This window comes from Liolophura sinensis, chromosome 6 (assembly GCF_032854445.1).
Source record: "Liolophura sinensis isolate JHLJ2023 chromosome 6, CUHK_Ljap_v2, whole genome shotgun sequence".
NCBI classification, from domain to species: Eukaryota; Metazoa; Mollusca; class Polyplacophora; order Chitonida; family Chitonidae; genus Liolophura; species Liolophura sinensis.
In genome coordinates, this window is record NC_088300.1 from 40,352,763 (window position 1) to 40,367,140 (window position 14,378).

At 42.8% G+C, this 14,378-nt stretch overlaps 1 protein-coding gene across 1 annotated transcript; it reads right to left on the reverse strand.

Annotated features, from left to right (window-relative positions):
• Positions 1 to 1,048: 1,048 nt before the first annotated feature.
• Positions 1,049 to 4,879, reverse strand: LOC135467195 (alpha-mannosidase 2-like). Its single transcript, XM_064744959.1, has one exon. It carries the CDS (start codon positions 4,877 to 4,879, stop codon positions 2,423 to 2,425), a length of 2,457 nt encoding a protein of 818 aa, XP_064601029.1. The 3' UTR covers positions 1,049 to 2,422.
• Between the last annotated feature and the right edge of the window lie 9,499 nt (positions 4,880 to 14,378).

Here is a 14,378-nt window from a genome sequence, read left to right on the forward strand (position 1 = left end):
ACAAAAAGTATAATTTTATCGGTCAACACAGAATAAACGCATTGCAAACATGCAACAAGGTTGAAGAATTACGGTAACCACTTATTGGTTGGTTTGATAGACTTCAGAAGGGTACGGAGGCATCAGTATTGCTTCCAGGCATTTTATGGCGACATGTATGGCTTTCTCCCATCAGGCGGCGTACTTTTGCCAACCTTATACATGTACATCCATAACTCGTTCTGTTTCTTTCAAACTCGTTCTGTTTCTGTAAAACGTCAATCAACCAATCAGTAAATCAGGAAACAATCCTCAGTCTGTCAGGAAACACATCGAACTTCATACTCATGCAACTTTAAAATTTTAAGTATAATTTGCACCATTGAGGACATAAATGTACCAGCATTTCATCCAAGATCTTGCAGATCTATTTTTTCGGGATAACATTCGTATTATAGGTTGTAAGCTTATGGATTCGGAATAAGCTTGGAGTATGGTATCCTTTATTTGGTGGAGGCCATACCTTGGGTCTTTTGAATTGATTACGTTGGGAATAAATATACAAAGAAAAAACTGAGGTGAAGTGTATGTCAGATGAGAGACCATTAAACACTATCCATAGAAACAGTTTGTTTTATTTTATTATTTTTTTTATTTTATTTTTTTCAAAATGGTACAAAGCATTTGAAAGTTTGAGTTCTACGGTGGCCTTTTCTGACAATATTTGGACCAATGACGTTACATCAGGTTTTTGCCACTTTATACACATTGCTACATTTCATCTATAAAAATACATGTACATGTAGGTTATGAATACATTCAGCGAATGGATCTTGAAACGAACTATTTCAAGCAAAAATATGAATGTGACTTCACTGATACCCTCCAGTTCAATACAGACCACCGTAGATTCTGATGTTTCAAAGCCATTTTACTCGGTTGGAAAATTTCGAAACAAAATAAATGGGACAGTTTTAATGGTCTTTTATCTGACATACTTCAGTTTAGTGTTTTCTTTGCCTTAAAGCCACATTTCCACACATACTGGAATAACCGGCAGTTTGGCTGTCATGAATACCATAAGAACACCCTTTTAGGGGTTTATTGCAGAAATGTATTACAATTCATCATTTCCTGCTAATAAAACAAAGTTATTTCTCGGTTTAATGGAGTATGCTATACAGACGAAAATTAAAGCCTGAACCCACATTTTGTTCAGCATATATCCCACTGCGCTGGCCACTTACTACACATCACGTGATAGTCGCGGCATTCGCATTCATACTCTAAGGCTAATATATCCTTTTCTGAAATAGGTATCAAGATGGTAAAAAAACATATTTCTGATACTATTGCCTGAGAATCTCAATGGCGTGTTGAATTGATTTTATCCATCAAAGTTATTCTATAGTTCTTTCAAAGGCTTGAATATATTTCCACGCGAAAATGAAAAGAAGTCCGACGAAAACAGGACATGCGCTGTTCCATTTCTACAAATCACATCATCTGAACGTAGTTGAAATTAACTTTCAGTTTTCGAATTCGAAGAGTCGATACGACAAATCGCACCCTGTGAAACACTGGACTCTTCAAACACTGCAACAGATGCTTGCATGCCGAACATTTAAAGTGATACGTCACACTGAGAGGATTTCGTGTATTTCACGACAACCATCTCAAATGAAACGCTTTAATGTCCATGGGTGACATTTTAACAGCGTCGTTTACAGATACGTTGCGTACTTTATCTAAGTATGAAAGAGTCCATTCATCGACTTTACTCATTTTGAAGTCCGGAAAAGTGGACTCGAACGCAAAGCTGTTCTTGCCCTGTGAACACTTAACATCTGGGGGTAGTCCACACCTGTGACCTCGACTGTGTAAAATAAGAGAAGCACTAAATATGTCTTCTGGATTTATCCTCAATTCCCGCAAACTTACAAGGTGAAGGTCACACGGAAAGTTTTGAGCCAGTCCATATCGTCGGCTTCGGCAATAGACGCTGCTGGCATAAGGGTATTGGAGCGCTAACAAAGGTGACTGTAGCAAGTCATTGAGTTGGTAATTCAGGAGCGTTGGTAGGGCGTATTGAGCGTGATCATGGGTAATTTTTCCTGCTTCCTCCAGCACCATGTAAAATTTACTTGGACTAGGGGAGATGGACTTCATGCCTCCCAATGTTCTGTCCAGTAATACATCCAAGAGGCCGTCACGTGTTGAACTGACCGCTAAAGGCTGGAAGGAATGAAGAGTGAGTCTACGGGCTCGACTCTGGATAAACGCCATGCTCGTCATGGGGAACACATTGGCGCCCAGAGGCAGTTTCGACCGACGGACTCTTTTAATCATTTGTAAACCGTTACTATCCGTATAAACTGTGCCAAAATTTTTAATATCCGTTCCAATTCGCATAACAAGTTCGAAGTCTTGTTCCTCAGTTAGCTTACTGATGTTGTCTATGGATATAGCTCGGCACAGTGCCCCTGCGGTGTGATACAAACGTATTGTATGCTGGAAAACTGTGTGGAGGACCTGGACTGAGGATAGGGTCGAACCTCTGCTTACTAAACACATTTAGTTTATCATAGTCTGCAAAGCTTTCCGCTTCAAGTCGGGCCTGGAAGACCCGTGAATTGCCTTTATACGGTGTGTACTTCACAAAATCCATGTCCACAGTGGTTCTTCTGCCAGACATTTTATCCAGCACTTCTTTTAGTAAACCCGTCCTGCCTTCGAATTCTAATTTCAAACAATTGTTTTCAAGTATAATTTCTCTAAATGTAGGGAGAGGCTCAGCTCTAAAACAGGAAGGTTCAACAATAGTGTGAGCAGACTTTTTGATGGAGATATCACTGAGTTGTGTTTTAGACAAACTTGAGTCATTGCGATAAAGTCTCACCGTCTCCATACCCAGAGCAGGGACCATCACGTTGAATGTAGCGTCAAACACACTAGAATTTACAATGTTTTCAGCGCTCAGTACCGGTAGAATTTGAACGTTGATATCTTTGTTCCCTTGTGAAACTGCTACAGTGGAATCATTGATGCGTATTGTAACCGTCTCCAACCGGTCTATGGGCAAAGGGTTAAAAAGCACAACGTTAACACTCCGTGTCGGAGAGATGCGAACAGCGGCAGTTGGTGGCCAACTTAAGGTCATTCCGTAAGGAAGTCTTGTTGCGGGAAACATATTTACGGTTTGAGTAAGATCTGTTAACATCAACACAGGCACGGCCCAGTTGACAACCAACTGAGTGCTCCTCATTGCTTGCAAAAGCTTTTTCTTATAATCATCCACTACACCAGGCCTAGATGTGCCAGTTATAGCGTCATACTTCTGAAATAGAGCAACGCTCTGCCTAGCTGTACGAAGCTCCTCTGTGAACTGGCGGCAAGCTTCCTGCAGTCCCACGTCAAATGGACTTTGGATACACGCCATGACATGAAGTATATCAGCTGTCCGTAGAGCCGCGTCGACTTCTCTACTCATGTACTTAATCCAAGGCCTGCTGCTGTAAAACCCAGTCCAGTAAGTATTGTCGCTTTGAGAATATGGCAAAAAGTCTCCGCTAAAAGCCGGCATCGTTGATCCCAAAGACAAGGTAGGATTTACATCGTGTTGTGCACCTTTGAGGAAATCAAAATAGTGAGTCATCGTTCCAAAACGCACGGAGATATTCCAGTCTGATCTAGAATTCATATATTTAAACAACTTCTGATAACTGCGGTAGTTGTTATCCCATTCAGAATCTTTTGTCCATCCAGACTCTCCACCAATAGGAATAAATATGGTTTTGCGTGGAGAGGCATTGGCTGTTAGTCGGTACTGTTCATACAGAGCCGAAGCCATTACCACAAAGTCCGGGTCATCCTCCCGCAGGACTTCTGATATAGGTGGCGATTTCAAGAAGTCGAATCGTGAACACACAGTGGTGTCTGGTCCGCAAGAGTGTCTGGTTGCTGAGGAAATATATGGTAGTATTTGAGTGATGATGTCAGTGTCCCCTCTGGGGTCCCACATTTGACGCCAAGAAAACTGCAAGCGTATTCGTTGCCTTAAATATTCTCTGACTGCCTCGTGCACACTCCCTACAACCATAAGGTTAAAACCAGCTAGTTTCCATAAGTAGGGCATGGTCTGAGAATGACCAAAGGGTTTCACAGCCCAGTTCACTCTTGGCTTCACTCCCAAAGTATTATAGAGCCAACGATGCCCTTCGATCATTTGCTGGATAACGTCGTGGTAATCCGTGCAAGCTTCATCCGGAACAACCCAGCCGCCGTTTACAATTTCTAGCTGACCTTTTCTGATAAGTTTTCTAATCTGCTGCCGTGTTGCATCATTTTGTTCAAGCCACCACCGAGACAGTGAGGCGGTCTCTGTCCAAATAAAACTCATATCTTTGTATTGGCTGAGTTTTTGAACGATTCTGTCTAAAGTATGTTTGGATTTCTGTTCGTAAAACTGGTCGAAGGGTAAGAGATCGCTGTGGCCGTTCGGGGAATGTGGAACGACGATGACCGTCAACTTCTCATCCTCGTTCTTGTCAACCGTGTTTTGGTACAGTTTTTCTTTCTTTTGATTTGGAAGAACGACATTATACTTTCCCTGTTTGCTTATTGTGTAATCAATATTATCCATAATCCCGTCGGTAGTGAAGTCTACCGATGGCAACATAACAGTTGTTGGGGTGCACTCTCGAGCACGAAGATGGTCAGAAGCGTTGGCCACATAACGAAAACTGGACATCATGTGAGCACGCACGTGCTTTTGTCTGGGTGCCGTGGTAGAGGATGTGACAGCCATGATATTATACATATGAAATCGGAACAACATTGCCAACGCGACGCGCACTGGACGGAGGGCTATGGCAACAACAGCCTTGGTCTTAAGTTTCATGTTTGCTACTCGAACGTGTGGATCACTGGAATGGAAAAATATATATATACATGTATAGGTATCTATTTTATCTATTCACTTTCCATTCATTGATTAATTGGTTAGATTTGTGTCTACTCTAAATAACTTGCATGAATATGTGATCTGTCTAATGTATTGCCCCCTATAGTTCTTGATATTGAGATGACACTGAAATGGCTTTGCAGCAGGGGATTCCCCAGTTACCTATCGGGGTAGTCATATAACTGAAAAATACCAATCAAATGAATACTACCAAATATGTCCAGGTGTATTTTCATGAGTGTTGAGTGTTATGTAAGAAGCTGAAAAGGAGTCTGTGTAAATATAAAGCTGGATGTGTATTCGACATGTAGTGCCTCACTGTACACCATCCCGAAACATCAGACATGACACCCAAACCAATCGCTGCCTATTGAAACCCACCATGCCGAAGACATCAGACCTGACGCCCAACACAACCACAGCGTATTGAAATCAACATGCCGCAGACATCAAACATGGCACCCAAACCTATCAAACATTAAAACCACTATGCCAAAGAATCAGACGTGACACTCACCCGACCATTGCATGTTGAAACCACTATGTCAAAAGACATCAGAAGTGATACCCAACACAAGCAGAGTTAATTAAAAACACTATGCCGAAAACAGATACAAAATGACTTGTCTTGCTATAATCCATGTTTTATGTGCATAACAATATAGGCAATCCGTGTGTTTTGACATGAAAAACAGTTAATTTAAAAGGGTGAAGCATGAAGGGCAAAACTAGAGCACTGACGGCAGTAGGAATACTTTGGCAAATGGCTACACCAATTACTGGTCATGGGATGGAATCCTGCCTCTGGTCGATTTACTTCAGCTAGGGTTTATTCAACTGTCATGTATACATGCCCAAAGAGTAGCAATGTACACGCGCCCTAGCGAAATGGCATAGACAGAATGGGAAAAAATATTCACCTGTCAGGGTTTTATTCTGACTGTTCATGTACATAAGTAGCATGGCACAGGCAGAATAGGGAAAAAATATTTACCTGTCAGGGTTTTATTGTGACTGTTCATGTACGTATGCCCAAAAAGTAGCAACGTAAAGGCGCCCAAGTAACATGGCACAGGCAGAATAGGGAAAAATATTTACCTGTCAGGGTTTTATTGTGGACTGTTCATGTACGTATGCCCAAAAAGTAGCAACGTAAAGGCGCCCAAGTAACATGGCACAGGCAGAATAGGGAAAAATATTTACCTGTCAGGGTTTTATTCTGACTCTTCATGCACGTATGCCCGTAAGGTACGTAAGCAGCAAAGTACAAGCCGCCCCCCCCCCCCCCCCACCCCCCCCCCCGCCAAAATATTTACCTGTCGGAGTTTTATTCTAACTGTTCCCGTATATGCTATACGGGATGATAGTTTCAATTTATTAAATGCCACTGGTCTAGAATAACTCAAAGTGCTCTTTTGTCATCACTTTCAATATTAAGTCACATTAAATCAATGCAAAGGGACCAGGTCTTGGCGACATTAGGCCAAATGCTAAAAATAGTACAAACAAAATATACGACGTTAAACAATTTGCTCATGTGGATCCAAGCCTAGTAAATATATCTTCGTTATAGGGTGTTTGCATATGGGTCACTCAACTTGTACAGTGAGTATGGTAGTACAGAGGTATACTGATTGATGAGAACGGAAATCTGTCAGGGTAGATCAGGCTATGGAGTATGCATTACAGTGGGTTAACGGAAACTATGAATGGGCCGGAGGCCTAGCTGGTTACTATACTCACATAGCAGATTGTAGACTGTCACTTATTCATGATACGCGCCTGAGTAATCCATGTAATACCGATCACCTTAGTGCTCGATTCCTCCACTAATCTGACTACTCTCCTCCAAGACATGGGCATTGTAACAGGCACCCACCACATAACTCAACACCGATCAAACAGATGTGCCAAAAACAACCACGGAGATCCTGATTACGGTGACAACCACGCAGTGACAACAGATCGAAAACAGATGAGGGTACCAAGGCTGGCTATGGTCGAAAAAAAAAACGATATTTGTTGTGCCCTTATTGTTTAATTGCTTAATCCATATTTAAGCGGGAACTCATTCACCCTATGGCATTAATAATATATTTTCAGGAAATCAAATGCCATAAACTAAAGTAAAGACTCACCCTAAATTAACAGTCAATGTATCACAGAACGATAACCCGCCTCACGAGCCTCAACTATCCAATACTTCAGATCGATCAACCATTCGATCGCAAGTTAGAACACGACGTATGAAAATCAGTTGACAGCGAAGTACTTAACAACATTTTATAATGTATTACTAATCTTCATGTGCCACGGCTTACAAATGTAGGACAAGCTGAATCGCTTTGTAGCTGTTTGGAAGTTTCTTAATTGACTCTTTAGTGTTAAACGCTCAAGAATTTTCACTTACCTGACAACGATCACTTTATGGGTGACGGAAAGAAGAGTTACCGGATTAGACCGGACTATCTGACAAAACTCCTGACTGAAAGCCGTAGTGTAAACAAAGAGAGCTGGATTCGAACACGTGCCCGCATTGGTCAGATGTGATCTATATAAGCCCTGCAACACTGGCCCTACGCTCAAAATATTAAGCTCTTAATTTTAACAGAAAGTCCATTGTCTGAGTGATGGTAGAACACATTCTGCTATTGTAGCAGACTGTTCTGTTAATTATAACACACATATTCTATTTACTCAACATAAATATTCTATTAGACTAACATTAGACACATGTTGAATGTGAGTGAATAATGTGCTATATTAATAGAATACATCTAGTATCACTCAGCCAACAGGCTTTCTGTTAAAATTAACAGATTAATTTGATCACACATTGATCGCACCATTGTTTAGACCTACACGTTATAAACATACAAACACCATGAAGGCAGACTAGGTTCATGCACATACATTTTAATTCCATCACGATATTTTTAGCGATCCACAGAGAAACATGATCGTAGGCGAACGGCAAAGTACACTTGTTTGTAATGTGTTATGTCACCTGGGAGGCTATGCATTGCCGCATTGAGAGTGTATGTGTTCTTTGTGGCCTGGCTGATTAACTGATAAGTACAGCCTACATGCTGGGAATTTACGGCGAACTGTGAATTCAGCAGATGTTGTGACAAGTTCATTCCTGTCCATATGCCCTTAGCCGCTGTGATTGTCTGTCAAGTGAAGCGTGTCAGCGACAGTGTCGGATTAAGCCGATACCAGCAGGAGGAGACCAACGGGAGTAGACCAGTTTTTACGTACACAAATCGTTATGAGAAGTCAACGAAAAAAAGGCTTTCTATGTTGATCATACTGCAATTGATTTTAACACTTGTAGCATCGACATATTCACATGTATTTATTTATTTGATTGATGTTTGCTGTTCATGTTCAAGTATGTTGCTTATAAACGGGTGCATCATTGTAATATAAACATCTGGACACAGTTTTTCGAAAGTGTATTAGATAATACTGGTAGTAATAAACTCTTATTTATATTTAGTTTTAAATCGCTGTGCGCATGACCAGCCGGAATGCAAAGGTCAACAGAACGAGACTATCAAACCTCGCCCTTTAGTATTTTGCCTTCGGTTTGCTATGCACACAGCGATTTATAAGCGGAAGGCTAAAGTACGAAAGGGCGAGGTCTGGTAAGAGCTCGTCCTTTCGTCGTTTTGCTCTTTCGTCTGTTTCATATAAATGAAATCTCGAAGAGAAAGGACGAGACAAAAGACCGAGGCGAAAGTACGAAAGTGCCGAGTGGCTAAACCTCATTGTTTTCTTTTCTTCTTTCGTACTTTTGTCTCGGTGTTTCCTGCTTGTTTCGTGGTCCCATCGACCACGTGTGGGTAGCTCGGAGATCGGTTGGTCACGTTTCCAGCTTAGCTTCCACTTCCACATTCACTAACCTGGAACTCGGACCTGTCACCAGTGCTGTCTCCAAAGTGCCAGCGCTGTACACCATAAAAGAGGCGTCCCGTGATCCCGTGATTTCTGTTCATTATTAACACACAAAGTTAAGATTCCCAAACAATTTGTAAATCACCCGTTATATGGTGTACATCTCATTGGTTTCAATCAAATCATTCCACGAGTTCATGTTTTTCCGGACGATGCCGAGTGTGGCCGATTCTAATTGAAAAATGGCGGTTAGCGAAGATTTGGCTTGCCGCCGAAGTAACAGATACGTTTGTGTTAATTGTGACGTTATGGTCTTTATTATTCACGACTAAATAGGTGATATAAAGTAAGAATTACTGTAGGATTGTAGGCAACATGTTTTCTGTAGTGTACAGCTTTGACATGTTGAGTACAGCTTACTCGAAAACACCGAGTTTCCAGGTTAATGAGTGGAGGAGTACAGACCTTTATATCTGAAAGCTAAGCTGGGAAGAATGGGGCAGGTTGTGTAATGTTTTTTTCACAGGTTTTAGAGAGATAGAGAACGTTGCACTGCTGTTGTGAATGCATATGCGGTACTGAACAAGCTCTAATACAGATGACTAGCCCCTGTGAAATCAAAAGTAACCCCATCATGCTACTGTTGACTATGGAGGGTGAACCAAGCGCACCGTAATGCCTAATCCGGTTTTAGTATACCCTCATTACGTACACAAACCAGATTCATCCACCAGCAACACACATGGTTCTATATGGGTATGTTTGGAAGTAACACAGTTTCTTGTTTTGTTATGTATATACTGGCTGAAAGGAGTCAACCAGATATCCCCCAAATTAGAGGAATTATCCCATAAAAGTGTTTTTCTTCCGTATCCGCATGTATCTTTGGTTTAATATTTGGTACTAATGTAGACCACACTGAATAAAATGACATAATGTATTTACTGTTCAAAACAAACACAAATAAAACCTCTCCAAAATTCCTCTAAAAATAAGTATGTGTTTATAAATTGAGTTGAAATCCACAATGCTAAAGAGCGCAAACAAAAATGATTATTTTAAAAAATAAACAAAGTTCAGTTCTAATCAGAAGCTTAAAATAAATTGAAGTTCTGTTCAATTCGAGACATAAATGGTTATATATAACCAAAGTCCCGCACGTCACTCTGCGACATTTCACAACACGGAAACCTTTTTAACAAAGACATGGACCGATCAACGTGGCTAGTTACCCATTCCCACATGAAAAAAGGAGGTAATCTTTACTAGATCCGACACCAGTGTATGAATGTACCATTGTTGCGGACAAAGTTAACTGAACTATCAGATAACATTTTCCTCCCCCAACTTTTGCCTATATTCCAACATTGTGGTAAAACACAAAACGACGGCCTTATTGAAGGGATTTGTATAAGTCAGTGAAAATGAAAATATTATTCATGTTTCCGCCAAAATGTACAGAAGGGAAAGGAAAAAGGAATAACCAACATTTCGGTCGCCAAAGAGCTTCCGCCCCGATGAAGCCCGGGTCTGGTCATACCAAAATGATACTTGTTGCTACCTCATTTGGTGCTGAGCATTGAGAGGTTAGAGCAAGGAAACAAGTGTTTGACACGGTGTCAGTGGATGGAGTGTCATGTCTGTCTTCGGAATGACACTGGCCTCAGACCCCCATTAATTTTCCATAGGCGACAATGTTTACGTCTAGCGCTGTAGCTCAGTCCCAAACATTCCGTGGCCAATAAGCTTTGGTGCATACCTGGCCCAGCCTGGGAGAAACAAGCCATAAAAATCTTGACATAGGTTGACCGTCAAAATCTGGACCTTTCCATGCCGGCAGCTGTGAGGCGTGCCTAGCAACGTCAAGGGGACGTCACTCGCAGCCTCATCACTGCCTCACACCTTGTGTCCTCTCACCCAGAACTTCAAACTTTCATCAATAAAGCTCATACCTCCTCAAAGTTTGGACAGTTCCCAGCATTTTAATACCAAGCATGCACCTGTACACCAAAAATGGATGCCTGGGAGCAAAAAAAGACTTTATACCCTAAAATTCACAGAACTACAATCGTACAACCCTACCGAAAAACGGAAGTTGTAATGGGGGTCTGTGTCCTATCACACCAGCCAGCTTTTTTCAAAATCAATAATTTTTGCACCACATAATTCCTGACACTTCTGAACCTCACAGGCAAAAATTAGGGCTTGATACATGCAGAAACTTTGGAGTTGGATGAATTCAAGTTGGGGTACCCCCATCTTGGACATGTGTCTTTTTTTTCAGGGTAAAAAAGCTCTGAAGGGTAAACTTTGAAGCTTTGCAGTGCATATACCGTTCAAGATATCTCCACCAGGTCAACTGCTTTGGAAAGACAAGATGTTTATCTGCAAGAAAAGTTAAAAAATCACATTGACAGAGCACTTTAGACTTTTCAAAAGCAACCATTTAGAAAAAGTCTGACAGTTAACAAGGCAAACAATCTACCCCAAAACACCATGAAGGGAGACAGAAAGATGAAACAGTCTAGATTTTAAGCTGGAAAGGCCCAGGATCCCTCAAATAACCTGTCAGCAGTTACAGACATGCTGAATCCTCTGCCTGGGTGTTCCTTGATGGACACAGATTTCCAGCCCAATCAGGAAGCTGTAAGAAAACACCAGCCTGACACAAAGAGAATACAGCGGCCAAGGCGGTGCAAGGTAGATTCCACGGCTGGATCAGACAGAGATACACATGAGCGGGAATGGACTGCTGAAGGAATGCGACTCATAGATATACAGAAAATGGTGTGTATATGGAACAAAGTTATGCTTGAGCACAGTGAGACCAAGGACCACTGTCCACTGCCCAGGTTAGAGATAGTTGCAGAGAAAAAGTGGGGTTTAGCCTGGGCGTTCAGTTTTAAGTGCTGTGACTGTGTATCTGGCGGCCACAAATTCTACAGAGGTAGAATGCAACAGACCTGGCCAAAAAGCTGGAGCGGTGAACCGAGCTCTTCAAGTAGGCCTCCAGGACACACCAATGAGGAACACCCGAGCCAGACTCCTATGTGCAGCGATGGACGTGCCGCCTGCCACCCGTAGGAACATGCATCGCACTGCAAACCATGTCGCATCTGCAATCGCAAAGCTGAACAGAGAGGATATGGCAAATAAGGTGGATGTGGTAAAGGCATACAAAATGCAAAGAGGAGAAGATGACAGCACAATAGATCTGGCCACAGACGCTCGCTACAACAGCATTACCATAACCAGTCCCAAGAAACCGGGCCAGAATGCTTCACAGGCCATTTCCCTGGCTGTGGAGACATCAATAGACAAGCAATACATTGTCTCCGCAGCACTGAAGAATAAATTGTGTTGGATTGGGTCCTGGCTGAGAGGGAAAGGCTTCCAAGTAAAATGTCCTGGAGGACACGCGGAGTGCACAGCGAACACAAACCCACATGCCCCCTGGTCCGAGTATAATATGGGGAACGAGATTGGCGAGGGATTGGCGAGGGATTGGCAAGGCAAGGTGTTTTAGCCAAGCACGTAACCACGGACGGCGACTCCAGGTCAGCCAAGGGAGTGGAGGACGGCATCCGACTGGTCGAGCCGCTGTGGGAGGTCGAACAGTTAGCAGACCCCACTCACCAGGCTAAGTTCAGCGATGCCACGTTCGAGGGACAGGGCCGAACGAGGGAAGCCAGGAAGAAAGCACAGATGGTGTTGAGTCAGGATGTTAAGGCCAGGTGTACCTTGATATTTTCTCAACTTATGTCTGAGCACAGTGGTGACATGAGGAAAATGAAAACTTACCTACCCAGGGTTGTGGGAACTTTTCCGAATTCCGCAGGAACAGTGTGGTTTGCTCCGGAGGGGAAACCAGCAGCTGGTGGGAGAGGTTCCTGTTTTTATCCACCAATAAACTCTGCCCGTCGCCAGTCTCCGGATGAACACCAGCACTCAAAAGTGCGAAGCTCTCAACATGTCACTCAGCGTCTCCTTGCCCAAGAATGTAAACCACAGCAGAAATATGGAGGGAAGGGCGGCGTCCACAATCCACAGACAACAATGGCCAGGGCAAGTCCACGGCTGCCAAACTCCGAGCTTTCGGCGCCAGTATTTCACCCAGGAACGAGAAAACAGTACAACAGATTGAAAGGGTGAACCAGTACCACAAGGTTTATAAGAAGCAACAGACAGTTAAGGGGAGATCACTCCGCAATACAGCCAGAAAACTCCAAGAGCACATTGAGTACAGGCTTTCAAATCCAGACGAGAAAACTAACTATGCCAAGGGACAACTGGACAACACCCCAACAGATCACACATACGTTAGATATTTGTAACCGCCAGTTTTGTATATAATTTGTCACTGCTGTTGTCGCTTATGAAAGAAATTAATAAATAAATACAGAAATTGAGCAAAACCTGACACATTTTTAGTGAGGGGAAACCAACCTGCTCAGTCTTAAATGCAGCATGCACCTTGCATACTGCCCATGGCCGAGACAGAGCCCTGCGTTGCAGCAGCGCTGCCTGTTATTGTTAACACCATGCGGTTCCAAGCTTATGATTTTTTTTTTGATTGGTGTTTTACGCCGTACTCAAGAATATTTCACTTATACGACGGCGGCCAGCATAATGGTGGGCGGAAACCGGGCAGAGCCCGGGGGAAACCCACGACCATCCACAGGTTGCTGGCAGACCTTCCCATATACGGCCGGAGAGGAAGCCAGCATGAGCTGGACTTGAACTCACAGCGACCGCATTGGTGAGAGACTCCTGGGTCATTACGCTGCGCTAGGGAGCTAACCAACTGAGCCACGGAGGCCCCTCCAAGCTTATGTGGTCCACATTTACACAGCGTGTGTTGTGGCACACGTGTGAGCAATCAAGCTTGGGATCTAAATGTGACAGCCCCTGTCTGGCCATATAAACAAGTCTACTGATATGTTTCTTCTTCCATCGATTTGTGACGGGGTCTTTACAGGAGGCAAGGCCATATCGACCATCCCTCCTCAATGGTCCAGTCCACACTCAGCAGGCTCCGTTTTCGTTATAAACACTGAAACTTTCAATTTTGCAGCAAATTCTGCTCTGAATGTCTCCATTTTCAAGCGTAGGAATACTAGAACGTTGCATGTTGTTCATTTCAGGACGCCTATACATATGTTACCCTACACTGAACAACATTTTACCGATTTTTCATCAAAATGGATATTTTCAGAAAATAAATAGTCCCAAGAAGCGTGCCTAGCAACGCCAAGGGGACGTCACTCGCAGCCTCATCACTATCTCACACCTTGTGTCTTCTCACCCAGAATTTCAAACTTTCATCAATAAAGCTCATACCTCCTCAAAGTTTAGACAGTTTCCAGCATTTTAATACCAAGCATGCACCTGTACACCAAAAATGGACGCCTGGGAGCAAAAAAGACTTTATACCCTAAAATTCACAGAACTACAATCGTACAACCCTACAACCCTACCGAAAAACGGAAATTGTAATGGGGGTCTTTGTCCACACTCCGATGATGGCAGCACTTTG

Excerpts from the sequence above, each read along its gene's own strand:
- LOC135467195 (XM_064744959.1), bottom strand. The coding sequence starts at position 4,879 with ATGAAACTTAAGACCAAGGCTGTTGTTGCCATAGCCCTCCGTCCAGTG.